The following is a 13,812-nucleotide window of genomic DNA, read 5'->3' as shown; positions in this document are numbered from 1 at the left end:
GTCTGTCCTAACTCTCCCAACACTCAATTTTAGTGGATGTCCCCTGGTTCTGGTGTTATGTGAGAGTGTAAAGATTGTGGGGATTGTGTCCTTATTTTGCTATCCTGGAGAGTGGAGTCTTTTCCTATCCTGGAGACTCAACATAGATCCAGCAAAATATTCACTTTATTCTTTTGTTTTCAGGTGGTGTTTAACAAGATGTCCGTCTCCTAGGTGTTGAGAAGCCTGAAAAATGTCTTCACAATTAGGGCTGCTGCCACAATGGGAGCTGTATCTGTACCTGATTCTTTCTTTTGGTTTTCATTTTTATTCTTTCTATGAAGTGTTCCAAGTCTCTCAAGGTAAGTCTCTTTCACAGGCTCATTCTCTATAGGTACTGATTATTTTTGCTTTTGTAGTTCATTGCATATTGACTTAAGTAGTATGACTTAATGGAATACCTTCTAACAGTTCCCAGCAGGGCACACTGCTAAGGCTTTTTACTTGAAGCTTGTGGGTACCCTTTCTTTGTGTGAACTGCAAAGAAGGCATACAGAAAGTACAAGCTGTGCATGTCTTTTAATGAAAATGTAATCAAGCTTGTAAGCAAGCTGTAACTTGACATTTTATTTTTTTTAATGGAAATAGACTAAATAAATATGAAGGCTGGCTTACTAATGTTTTCAAGGAAATGCCAGTGAAAATGAGTTTGTTTTTTTAACAATTCTAGAGAATATTTTCCTTGTGAAATGGGAAGCTCTCCCTACTCAAGGCTTAATACATTTACTTACCCCTGAGAGTGTCATTAAAGTTCTCAAGAGATTGACAAGTACACAGGGACAGCCCACTGGATCTACCGTATGCTGCTGCCGCCGCCATTACCATCACCAGTGCTAATCCAACCCAGAAAAAAAAAACCACAGCCACTTACCTTGTTCCTTGCCACACAGTCCTTTTTCGGAAAAAAAACAGGAAGAGTGGGTCATACTGGGAACTCCCCACGTGTCTTGAACTTTCTGTTTTGAGGGACAGCAAGGAAGGAGTGCAATGAGTGGCTGCTTCTCTACCCTCAGACTGCACAAGGAAGAACCAAAGTGAGTAATTAGGGAAGTGGATTGATATGGCACCTTCTGCAGTGGGTGGAGGCAGGCACTGTCCAGACTAGGGTGAACGGCACCCTGAGTGTGTCAGTCTCATTGCTCATTGTGAACCATATGATTTGCAATGTTAGATGGGCTAGTCCTGCAAATAAAGGGTTTCAGAACTGAAGCCAAAACAGGTGTGATGTGTGAGATCTTGTCTTGCCACCCAACATTAATTTTTTTTTAAAATAGCTGCTCTGATTTTTATTGAAACAACTGGTCTAGTGGAGGGGCTGTTTAGCACCATGCTGTGTAGCTGTTTTAAACTGACTCTCCCCTGCTGCTTTCAGTCCTGCTGGAGGAAAAAATACAGATACTTGTATATTTTCTCCAGCAGGGCTAATAACAGGCATTGCAGTTTAGTTTGGGATTTGAACCTGGATCAACCTGGCACTTTAGATTAGGAAATTGGTATGGGAGGAAAGTGTTAATAACTCAGTGCCTACTTTTCCTGGTGGACCACTGTGCCTATAAAAAACTGAAAGGAAATCTTTTAAAGTAAAAGCATGCATGGGAGATCCAGTAAAGGCCTTCAGAATGTCCCTTTTGGCTCTGAGGCTTAAATTTAAATGTAATAATAATGCTTGTAGTCTTCACTTCTAATCTATTAAATAGATACTTCAGCTAAAGCTTTAGTTCAGTGTTCTTCAACATTGGGGTCATGAAGCCTCAGTTGTGGGGTCACAGCAACTTATGAGAATGAAAACTGATGAAGACTACTGGACTAGAGCACCACCAGGTAAAGGGAAAGGCATCTAGTGTACTTCTTCAGGTACCAGGAGATGGTGTCCCAGTCCTGCTCAGGTTCTTAGCAATTCTGCTAAAGTAGCTGTCTCTAATGCCAAGCTTCATGGTAACTTTTTTTGCTTTTCAGATAAAAATATTTGGTTATAGTGAACAGACCTGGGAGGGCAGAATGAGGCAGGGAGTGGGCAGGTAGGGTCCTTGGAGGGGCTGGGATCAATGGTGGGCCCCCAAGTCATTATTTATTGGGGTCGTGGCATAAAAAAGTTGATTGATCAGCAGGGCCAATTTTACGTTGCAGGGCTGTAAGTTGAAGGCACATGTCTTATTATTTGAACATGTTGGTGTGTTATTGTAACAGGGCATAAAAAAGAAATGTCTTTTTGTCTGCAGCAACAAACACCGAATGTGGGGAGTCATTTTTCCTGTGAATATCACAGATACCGTTCTCTCTTGGTCCAGGTTGTGTGGACAGTGTTCGTGCAGATAACATCTTCACAGGGCGTCACTCAGATTTTCTCAGGAAGGCACCTACATGGAGGATTTTGTAATACTCAAGTATATTTCATCAGCCCATGACTAAGCAACAAAGCATTCTTTAACTGGCTGACAGACCTTCGAGAAGCTGTTTGAGTGCAGGATTAGAACCAATATAGGGTTTCCTAGAATACTCTCTGATGAATGATGGTTTGAATTGATACTTTTGAGCCTTTGCATCAGTTATAAAGACACAAGTATTGCAAATAATAATAATGAAATTTAACTAACTGGATTCCTAGCCAATGCCCTTATCAGCTTGAGAAATGGTTGCATAATCCAGGTAAAATGCTGAAGATTGGTTGCATGTCATCTGGTCTGTTTAACTTGGAATCTTAATTTACTTCAGGATGCTAACAGGTAGACTGGTAAATTGCTATGTTGTATTTCTTCCACAAGGGGGAGATAGATAAACATTCTTTAACAATATTGGAAAGGTGGCCAGTATGTAGCATGTCATGAATAAGTGACTAAATCAGAACAGCATCTTTTCTTTTTTTATGATTGTTAGTGCCATATTCTACCTGATAGATGAAAAATGAAAGTAAACCGAGGTTTGATCAGTGAATATGCCTTTTCCAAAACCCTTCATTGCTATATCCAGATGTATAAAACTGAGATCTAAATAAACGGGTATGGGTAATTTTTATTTCTGAGGACGGCTTGAATTTAGAGCCTAGAGCCTATTGTGGTTTAGACCCATGTTCAAAACCCACTATGAAATATCACTGTAATGTCTTCAACACCAGATCAGTGGAAGAGGAATGGTATGCAGGTGATTCAATTGCTGTGGTCATCTCAAACATTCTTAAGTATATGCAATGGCAGTACTGATGTTGGTCTCTATTCCAGGAGGATTCCTAAAGCTGATTAATTAGTTGCAGGGAAAATATATGAGGGAAGAAGGGAGGGAGAGTGCGCGTGCTGTGGGACTACGTCAAGTGGTTGCCTTGAGAGCAGTGGTTAGTAAGCAGAGTATAATTTAAATAATCTTTACTCAGATGAATACAGTATCCAGTAGAATCTGCTGAGACAGGGTCAGAGGAAAGGCATTTAAAAGGGAAGGCAAGACAGGCACAAATGCCATTTTTTGAGTGAGCAGGTCAAGGACTGTGTGAGGCTGAACTAACACCCCAATCCTACTGAAACCCCCGTGCGATGATACAGCAGCACCAGCACAGCCTCTACTGCATCCCACAGAGGAGATTTGCCTTTTGAAGGTCTCCTCAGGGTAAAGGGGCATTTGTACCCTTGGCTTGGGGTGAGCCCCAGCACCCATTACTGTGGGGGGTTCCGGAACAGAACCGTCGCGGATATGGGGGCGCGCCTTTATTCATCAGAATGAGCACGTGTTTGTATATGAAACATTTTATTTCAAATGTTGAGAGAAATATTTCAAAATTCAGGTTCTGCTAGCCAAATCAAATTGCCATGCTAGTATATGGTGTCATCCAAAATAGGTACAGGGAGACGCATACAGTATACTTAAGAACTGTGTGGCAAACTGGCACATGCCAGCACATTTATGCATACAAAGAACATGAGTATGATAACACTCTATTGGAAGGAGATTGGGTGGGTCACAAGAAAGAGTGGAATCAGAGGCCAGCTAGGTTGGGCAGTAGCTAGACTGACCCAAACATTCAGTAAACTAAAGTTTACTTGTCTGTGTCTGTTGAATAAATATTTTTGATTACTGAATATATTTTGGGTTGCTTTCTGCAAAGGTGGTGATACTGGATGAAAAGGGTTGGCCAAGTCATCTCAGAAAATTTCCTTTTTTTTTTTAACCTGAGATGTTACTTTCTCTTGAGATTTATCTTGGGTGTCACAAAGTGAGAAGAAAAACTCATTCTGTTGAGAAATGAATTTCTTCAGGTAGGTATTAAGAGTCCCTCAGAAAACCAAAGGTGATAAATCAAGAGTGAGGCTCTTCATCCCAAGAATTCTTTTACTCTGGCTAAGCACAGTTAGATGTTTGAACCCCTGGGGCAGTTGGTCCTTGGTGTGGCTCTGAAGTGGGATTTGACAGGCCTTTGCTAGGAATAAATTGTGGCAGGAGTGCATTTTCTGTCTAGTGGGTTATACATGAGAGAATTTTGCAGAGCATTTCTTTTCCTTGAATCTTCATTAGCATTTAGTGGTCTGTGGCTGTGCTCGGGCAGTGTGTATGTGTATACACACTCACACGTCCTCTGGGGCCTGTGGCAGCATGGGGAGGCACGCTCTCAAATGTGCGCCAGCCTAATTCCTTTCAGAGTGATACAAAAGTGCTTTACAGCACTTTTGTGACACTCCTGGGCCAGTGCAAGGGAGTTGCGCTGGCCCAACTCTCCCTTAGGATTCCACCTTAAATTTAAGAATATTTAGGGCCCAATACTAAATTCTTTCAGTGCTGGCACTGAGTGCCGTAAATGTGCCATTAAGCACGGAAACTAGGGAGTGCTGAGGCTGGGCCTCCACCAGTCAGGTGTGGGCCCAGCACCTGCAGGAGGAGGATGCACTGCCACCGGAGGTAAGTGAGACTGCTGGGCGGTGGTAATAATAATAATAATATACAGTATTTATATACCGCCTTTCTTGGTCTTTATTCAAGACTTTATTCAAGGCGGTTTACACAGGCAGGCTTATTAAATCCACGCAGGGATTTTTACAAATTGAAAGAAGGTTCTCTCTTTCAAGAACCACCACATTCAAGATGTTACGCTCCGATCTGGTTTAACATTCTGGCCTCCATCCTCCCACGCTCCGAGCAGATGGAACAGCTCAGCTGCAGCTTGCCAGCTGCTTCAAGGTCGCACGGTGCCGGTGGCCTCGAACTGCCGACCTTGTGGATGTTAATCTTCAGGCAAATGGAGGCTCTACCCTCTAGACCAGACCTCCCTCCTGGTACAGCCTCTGGGGAGCAGGGGGAGGTAAGAATGAGGGTGAGGCAGGGGGACAAACGGGCAGGAGGGGAGAGCAGGGCTCCGCCAGATCCTGAATTTCATTTCAGGCCAGAAGACCCGACACAGAGGCTCTTGCATCTGTGCTGATAAAATAGTTGGCGCAGACATGAGAAGACCTATTGCTAAGGCCGGGGCTTCTCCTTAGGAGACTCCCAGTGGCTTCCTGACTCCAACTGGATACAGTAGTAGCTGCTTTAACACTGCTGCTCCAGTTGGCACCAGGAAGCATAGGATTGGGCTATTACTTTACTAAGGGCCCAATGCTATCCAATTTTCCAGTGCAGCCGTGCCAATGGGGCGTGCGATGCATCCTATGGTGGGGAGGCAGTCACAGAGGCCTCCTCAAGGTAAGGGAACATTTGTTCCCTTATCTCAGGGCTGCAGCACAGCTGCACTAGTTCTGGAAAGTTGGATAGGATTGGGTGTCAGTTAATAGCTTTTGGTTCCTAGTAAGGGTGATTAGGGTTTTTCTTTTCTTTTCAGGTTGAGGAAAAAATGGTGAAGTGTGTCATTCTTTTTATAAGAATTTGGGTTCTGTAACTCCTGATCCTTCTGATAATGTTTTCTTAGTTAAAGCATTTTGTTGTGTTTTTTTTGTAGAAAATGAAGAGGAACTTGATAGAGAATTTGAACTGGAAACTGATATGCTGTTCTGGGGATTTAAAAAGGTAATGCCAGTGAATTTTGCTGCAGTATTAATCTGGATGTGCATTGACATTCATCCTGAGTTGTCATTCATTGAACTATAATTGGCTTTGATGATTGGTGTATTAAATTTTGTGCTGGATGTGAACAAGACATTTTGGCACAAATTATGATGAAACCTCCGTCCATCCCATGCCATATGGCTAATCAGCTTGGAGTAGTTGAACCTGCCAATTAATGTGGCCAGTGAAGCCTGGCAGAGAAAGAGAGAGAACTAATGCTATGTTAAATTCTGCTGGTTTGATCTGTGTGGCTTTGAGTATGCAAACAAATCCAGATTTGTTTGTACACTCAGCTTTGAGAGTCATGACCATTTTTTACTGCTACCTTCCTATGAGCAAAAGTTAGACTAAGAGCTCAGATTTTTCAGTTTTCTGTTCACTTGCAATGCTACAACTCACCAGGCAAAGAAGGAGCCTCACCTCAACCTACTAGCTTGCCCTATGCTCTTCTTCACACTCTGCGCTAATTCTTTTTCATATCTTTCCACAAACAAACACTTCAAGTTTGCTATAGGATTCTTATAGCACAAAGAGTTATGCTGAGTTGTGTCTTTATAAAGAGTATACAATACTGATGGCGCAATTCTGTCCAACGTTCCAGCTGCAATGCAGCCCCAAGATAAGGGACTAAATATTCCCTTAACTTGAGAAGTCCTCTGTGACTGCCCCTCCACGACAGGATGTGGCACATCCCATTGGCACAGCTGTATTGGTGCTGGAAATTTGGATAGGATTGGGCCCTTAGATGTAGTTTAGTTCTGGTGATGTCTACCATAGAAGGCCCACTTAAACTGGCACAATTATATGTAAGCCCCATTTCCATTACTAGGAAAATAAGTTCTATTGCTTGGGAGCCTTCAGCCCTTTTGGGTGCACTTCAGTAGAAGCAGTGTCCTGTTACATATAATTGCCTGAAATGGATGCAGATCTTTATACATATAGCATAATAAAAAGTTTAAAAGAAAACGTAAGTGTTTATGCATTACATGTATAATCACACACACACCTGGCATATAACCACCTTGCTGCATATGATGGGGAAATGCTATAAATGCTAAACTCTAGGTTTACAAGTTGCAGTTCTAAGAAAGTAGCCACACATTCAAATTGCATGTAAAACAAGAAAATTTAAATTGGTGAAATGGATAAAAGCAAAGAATTGTCAAGAAAGCTTTTGCCTACTTAACTAATATTTGCTGTGACACAAATGTCATCCTACAAACAAAAGACAAAGTACCCAAGAGGCTGACCCTCCTCCATGTTCTGAGACCTAGAACATGGAGGAGGGTCAGCCTCTTGGGTACTCTATCTTTTGTTTGTGCATCAATATTCTACCTTTCAGCAGAGTTTGTCTCCAAAGTAGCTTTCAAGTAGAACTCGCAATTAGGCGTGTGTGTGCCAGTTTCTTTTCTGACAGTTGGTTAGAAAGTCCAAGTTACAGACTCTTCCCTCCAGAAAGTAGAGGGCCAGAGAAGCCGCAGATGGCGGAGCACCTGATAAAGATACCAAGCCATAGAGGAGGTCCATCCACTGATCTGCAGCCACTTCTGACCTCTGGATCTTGATGTAATGGGCCCAAGTCATTGATAGTTTTCTACGAAAACCACAAACAGCACTCTGAATGGTGTCCAGAAGAAGCCAATCTAGAGCCCATTCCTCCTTTAACACCCAAGAGGTCCCACTCCCCAGCCTGTGGCTCATTCCTTCTCTCTGGGGCTTCTGGCCATGACTGTTTCTCATTTCTGTCCATTCTTTTCCCCTGTTTTGATTTGTCTTTCAGTTGGGCATCCCATTCTCCCCTCTGTTTCTTCTTTCCTAAGCTTCTCTGTACCATGGCCTGCAGCTTTTCAGGCCCTGACCACTCTTTTCCTGAGCCTTGCTTGGTATGTACCTCTGTGCTTAAGCCTTGTCTGTTCTGTGTCACCTAGACATCCAACCAATATCAGACATTGTCAGGATGAGAGCACCCCAGGCAATGGTAAACAATTATTCTTACAGCATAATCCTATGCCGCTCTAGTCTAAAGTAAGCCCCATTAAATTCAATGGGATTTACCTTCAGGAGAGTGCTAAGAAACACATCATTCTTACCAGTGGCTCTTCTAGTGACCTAACCCTTACTGAGTGAGAGTGAAAGAAAGAGAAAGAAAGAGAAACTGCTAGAAGCTTCTTCACCTCTGTGTAGACTGCCACCACCAAATGCCTTAGTCATGACAATAAAGACACTGTATTAAGGACCATAAATAGTTGAGTTTTATTCTCTTTTGCAGTATCTCAAGAAATGGAGGTGCTGAAAAGTGTAAAGCTATGTGGTTGCATTAAATACCTATAGCATAATTTGATATACTGTACTTTAAAGCAAAGAGAGCATTGTTTCTGCACCTATTTGAAATCTGTGCCATTTCTCACAGTATGAATTCATATACCCAGACTGTGATGGTTGTCTGCTTTCTGTTCTAATTTGGAAATGCCTTTTGATTGGCATTGTTCAAAGGATGTATTGTTCTTGGCAGGAAGCCTGCCAAGAACAAAATGAAAATGGGATTGGGGATGAAGAAAATGAGGCAATTCAGATGCACACTCTTATACTGTATAAAGTCATGTCATGGTTGCATTATAACCAGGTGGAACAGCTACTGCAGAAGACCGCTCTGGTAAGGAGAGAACCAAATAGCAGTTGATCCTAGCCAAGCCAATAAAGAGAGCTTTGCTGTTTTACTGGTTTCTCTGATGCAGCCCTGTGGAATGGCATTTGATAGAGACTGCTCTGGGAGGAGACCAAAAATGGCACTCAGTCCCACCCAAACCGATGGAGACAGCCTTGCTGCTCAGACCTAAATTTCTTTGTCTTGACTCTGTATGTAGGAAAGAGAGCTTAACAAATCTTAATGCTTCCTTAAGTTTGAAATAGCAAATTATTATGAAGTCATTAAAAGTTAATGTGAAAACCTGGATTTAAAAAAATGCAGAGTAGTATGGAAAACTTAGAGGAAGAGACCTGGAAAATATAGTGATACATATAAGCAGACCATTGCAATGCTTATCAGGCACATCTTGCTAGAAGGATGTCATTGAGCTACATAACTGATTGACAAAAAGCTAAGTGGGCTGGATTGGAAACCTTAAATATACCTAATGTGAAATGTTTGTTCTGCTGTCAGATTCCTACCTTGCATGAATGATAAGACACATTCTGTAAATTAAAACACAGTCTCTCCTTGAGCAATGTATAAAGTTCTGACTTTTGTGATTATTTCAGTCTAAGTACCATTTTCTGTGCTATAGGCAAATAAGTTGTGGTCTTAGTACTGTTGCTTTCAAGCCAGCTCCCAAAGGGCTTTTAGCAAAGTAGAATTGTCACATAAATAAACACTGAGAGGTACCTTTTGTCATAACTGGTGGGAGTGTCCACATGTCAAGGAATATTGAAAAGAAATTCTACTTTGTTTTAAAACCATTTTAAGTATAATATTCCTCTTGGATTGTGCTTTTGAAGCTATTGGTTCCAAGTAACCTTTGAGTAGGTCGTTGTTGGCATCCTTCAGTCTCGGAAGACTTTGAATGGTGGTTCTGGAACAGAGTGTCCTCTCCAGTGTGCGAAGCCTGGGTAAAGGAGGTATGGAGGATAGACTGTGCCCCCTCTCCATGTCACTGAAATGGTGCAATGGAAAGGCAGAGGCCAATATGGTTGGTTCCAGCGGCATCGCAGGAGTTGCCAGAACGTGACTGTGTTCAGCCATGAACTGCCTCAGGGACTCCGGCTCCGGATTTTGCCTCGAAGTTGACTCCTGAAGCCTTTTCCATAACTGGATGTAGCCACAAGGCAGTGGAGGTTTGGGATCAGAGTTTTCCTTCTCAGATGAGCTGCGTTCCCAGGCTAATGAGTCCCATCTACCCGGTGGCTGTTTTCCTAACATGCTAGCAGAGGGTAGGAGGCTAGTGACAAAAGGTTGGAAATAGCTTGACTAGCAATTTTGCTGTGGTAGCATTGGATGTGAGACATTTTGTTACTGAACAAAATAACATGTTCCTAATATATTTGTAAAGAAAAAGAGAATTCAACATTTGTCTCTTTTTAATTTCTGGAGCCAGACTATGCCCAGAAAAAATGGCTGACAAGTAACTTTGTTACTAAGTATGAACGATCATCCTGTGCTATTTGTTTTAAGTTCTTTGCTTATTGTGGTGTTCACTTCTTAAAAAATAATCTGCCAATACTTCCCTTGTCAATTCTTTTAATTTCTATAGTAATTCTTTTTTGAGATCCTTTAAATTGAGATCCTTTGCTGTGAGCTTGGGTAGCAATTGAACACCTCTTGCTCTCTTCTTATCCTGTGGTGTTTTCTTTAAGGAGAGCCTTAGCATAAAATTCATAAGGAAAAAGGCTTCCCTGGCACACTTTGAAATCACCATCAGTGCAGAAAGGCTGCATGGCTGAGCAGACAGGCAGTTTGTGAACTGCTTGTCATTCGTTATCTAAGTCAACCAAGACTGGCCCCTAGTCAGCCCACATGATGGGATTGGCATGCACCTGTTGATTAAATATTCTAAGTGCCCCAGAGCAGGTCAGGGTGCAGGTAGGGGATACCCATATGGTCATAACCCCTCCAGATGGACCTATGACTTCACTGAACCTAAGTTACTTAATCCTAAGGAGGTTTGTGTGTTCTGACCTGCATCTCTGAGTGAATCAATGCATAGCCAGTTCCACTCACCTCACTAGGGATCAGAGGGATGTGATGGTATCTGGAAAGCTAAGGCCCTGAGTGAGTACAGGTAGGGACCAGTAAGATGAGACATGTTTGTGAATTATTGTCCTGTTAAGTTTTCCTGTAATTACCTGCTTGTATTTTTGCTGAAATCTGCACTTGGGCACTTCCAACACTCAAACCTGATTTGTTAAGCCTGTTTGTTCTATTCTAACCTTCCTTATATTATCCACCCCTTATCCCTTTTTATATTTAAACTTTTCATTAGCCTGCTGTAGGCTGAACTCAACCAAAACCTTATCACAGATCTCTTGGACCCTTGACTACCTGTGGCAGTCTAGGTTTGGGAGAATTGTCCATATAATGGGAAGGGAGGTTTCTGAGGATGGGTATAACTTTTTGACTTTGTCCTGATGGTAACCACTGAGCCTACCAATTTCAGCCCTGGCATAGATCACTGGAAAGGAGGAGGCACTGGCACCAGTTCCACCGACCCCCCCACCCCACCGATTACCACAGTCTGACTGAGCCTGTTATGCTAATGGCTGAACTCCCTCCAAGTTCCTGATTTAAAGATATTGCCATGATATTGCACCTTCCGTTTTTTTTCAGCCTGGAATTTCAGAAATTTATGAATGGATTCAATTTCTGTTTAGGACCCCATGGACTTTGAGTGGAGTTTCTGGATGGAATGGGGCAAAGGATATGTATTGTGGCTTCTTTGTGGCCATTTAGTAGTGTCCCAGATGTCCAGCCTTTGCATGGAGAAGGTATGTCTTTTTATTTGTTTCCCGCTAAGTTTAACTGGTTACATATAACAGCTAAGCAAGCTTTTGTTTGTAATGCACAATGTTTAAATTAGATTGTGTGCAATTGCTGTGTTTGTTTCTGCCTTTCCCTCAAGGATTGTGAACAACCCTGGGAGGTGGGGAAAGCTTGAAGATAGTGATTACCTAGGCCACATATTAAGGGTGGAGCTATGGAAAACATCTGGTTGCCATTAAAAGCAGCAACACCATCTTTTCTCCCTCTTTCCCCAGTACCATCTGGTAAAACAAGCCATGGGATGTTGACAGTCTCTCTGCCCCTGAAAGCATAGCCAATGAAGTGAAGGAGAAGGGAGAAACCCCAGTGCAATTATGTCATGTTGCTTTATGTGTCTTGTTCTACTGAATGTTATTGAGGGAGGAGAAGATGTGAAACTATAATTCTTCATATCATCTAGTTCAGTGGTTCCCAAACTGGTGGGTTGCGACCGACCAACCTGGGAAGCACTGACCAATGCTCCTTTAAGGGGTGGGGGGAAGGCAGCAACGCAATCCCCAGGATCACGCTGCTACCAGGGATGGGAGAGGGGTTTCCTACTTGCCTGTAGCCAGGGTGATCAGATGTCGTAACTGGAAAAGAAGACACGGCATCCCAAAATGTAGGACACTCAAGAAAATTGAAGGACATGACAAAATAAAAGCTAAAAACATACTATTCCATGTGCTTAATCTAAACACTATACTATTATTATTAAATTTAAAACTGTATTAGTAAACAGTATTAGTAATTTTTAAAACAACCACAATAAAAAACCAAAAAAAGCACAAACCAACATCATCAACCTAAATAACCACAATAATGCAGTGACAGCTTTCCAGAATCATGACACCACCAGGCCCTGCAAAATTCATAACAGAGGAATACACTCTGGTTTACAAGCCCCTTTAGAAACCCCCTTTGCCTACTAATGGGCGCGTACCTTGCTCTCTTCCTCACAATATAAAAACGTGCATTTCCAGATTTTGTGATGAAAAGCTGGGCATCGCTTTGCTGCCTTTCCCCCCTCTCCAGCAACAACTTACAGTACTCCCAATTCCCCTGTAGGAGTTTGGGGAGCACTGATTTAGTTCTGACCTGGCCTTCAGAGGCCCAGTGCTTGAGTTGCTGTGTCACCCTAGTTATAAGGGATGCATAATTTGCTTTCTTTCAGATTATGTTTCTTATAGCTGTTCCTGCCATATGGGAACCCATGTGAGGTTGTGAGTTGAAAGTACAATGAGTTAATTCACATCATGCAGTGTACTTTTGTATGCTGTGTCCAAAATGTGTTGTAACTACCTGAGACTTAAGTAACAACTTACTAATAATTCTCCCAATTTTGTTTTTGATGTCATAGTTAGCTATTTAAAAATCTTCATTTTAGTTGGGTGATTATGTGATACAGAATGTTGTGTCTAAAGCTGATGCCAAATGAATGAAGTATAAGAAAAGAGTAGTTTTTATCAACTAGATGTAATGGTTTTTATTGATATGCTTAATTAAGCAACTGTGGCACACATAGAGGAGGGAACCAATTCTGCAGACAAATTACTTTCCCCACCCCTGCCATGGAAAAAAAGCAAGGTGGTGCTTATCTGCTTTTCACATTGCTAGGAATCTGGTATTTCAGCTTTTCAGCTGAGCAGTTTTATAAAGCTATCTCAAGTGCCAAATAAATGACCGTGGCTGCAACAGAGATATTGCTGCCAGCAGTCATGGTTCATAGGACCTGAAGCACAGGGGACAATAAGGCAGTCTCTGCAGGGTGCTTGCCTGTCCCCAGTGTTGCATCACATTGTATGATGATCTTTGATATGGTGATACTTGCTTTTCTTGTCTGGAAGACATTCTGGGAGTTGCTGCTGATGTAAGATGGGTGTGTGCGTGCTTGAATATGGTATTGAATGGTGGACCCTGAAGACCTAGGCTTCAGAATCCAGATAGAAAGCTCCCTGTCCCTCAGACTAATCCATGGCTATGCTGTCTTGAGTGCCTATAAGTGTGATCAATAAGGACAAATAAAAATTCAGGTGGTGTCTTGGTATCTGTTCCTGGACCCCCCCTCCCCCACGGATACTGAAATCCACAGATCTGCCCACCTGTTGAACTTTGAATGTGACCGGAGCTGTGCTCCTGTTTTGTTTAGAGGCCCTTCTGAGGCTGTACGCAGCCTTCCCGACCCTCTGAAGGCCCTCTAAGGCTCCCAGAAGGCTGAAAATCAGCACAAAAATCAGAAGTGC

General features: G+C 42.4%; 1 protein-coding gene across 1 annotated transcript in view; it reads left to right on the top strand.

Moving 5' to 3' along the window:
- The first annotated feature begins 232 nt into the window (after positions 1 to 232).
- The window catches only part of HHAT (hedgehog acyltransferase), a 189,751-nt gene continuing 176,171 nt past the window's right edge, over positions 233 to 13,812 (top strand). Inside the window, exons 1-3 of the mRNA XM_066611755.1 lie at positions 233 to 341; positions 5,951 to 6,018; positions 11,422 to 11,535. Coding sequence (XP_066467852.1) covers positions 233 to 341; positions 5,951 to 6,018; positions 11,422 to 11,535 — 291 coding nt within the window. The remainder of the gene's footprint in view (positions 342 to 5,950; positions 6,019 to 11,421; positions 11,536 to 13,812) is intronic.

Source organism: Tiliqua scincoides, chromosome 1 (genome assembly GCF_035046505.1).
Source record: "Tiliqua scincoides isolate rTilSci1 chromosome 1, rTilSci1.hap2, whole genome shotgun sequence".
Lineage (NCBI taxonomy): Eukaryota > Metazoa > Chordata > Lepidosauria > Squamata > Scincidae > Tiliqua > Tiliqua scincoides.
This window is presented reverse-complemented; position numbering and strand designations above follow the sequence as displayed.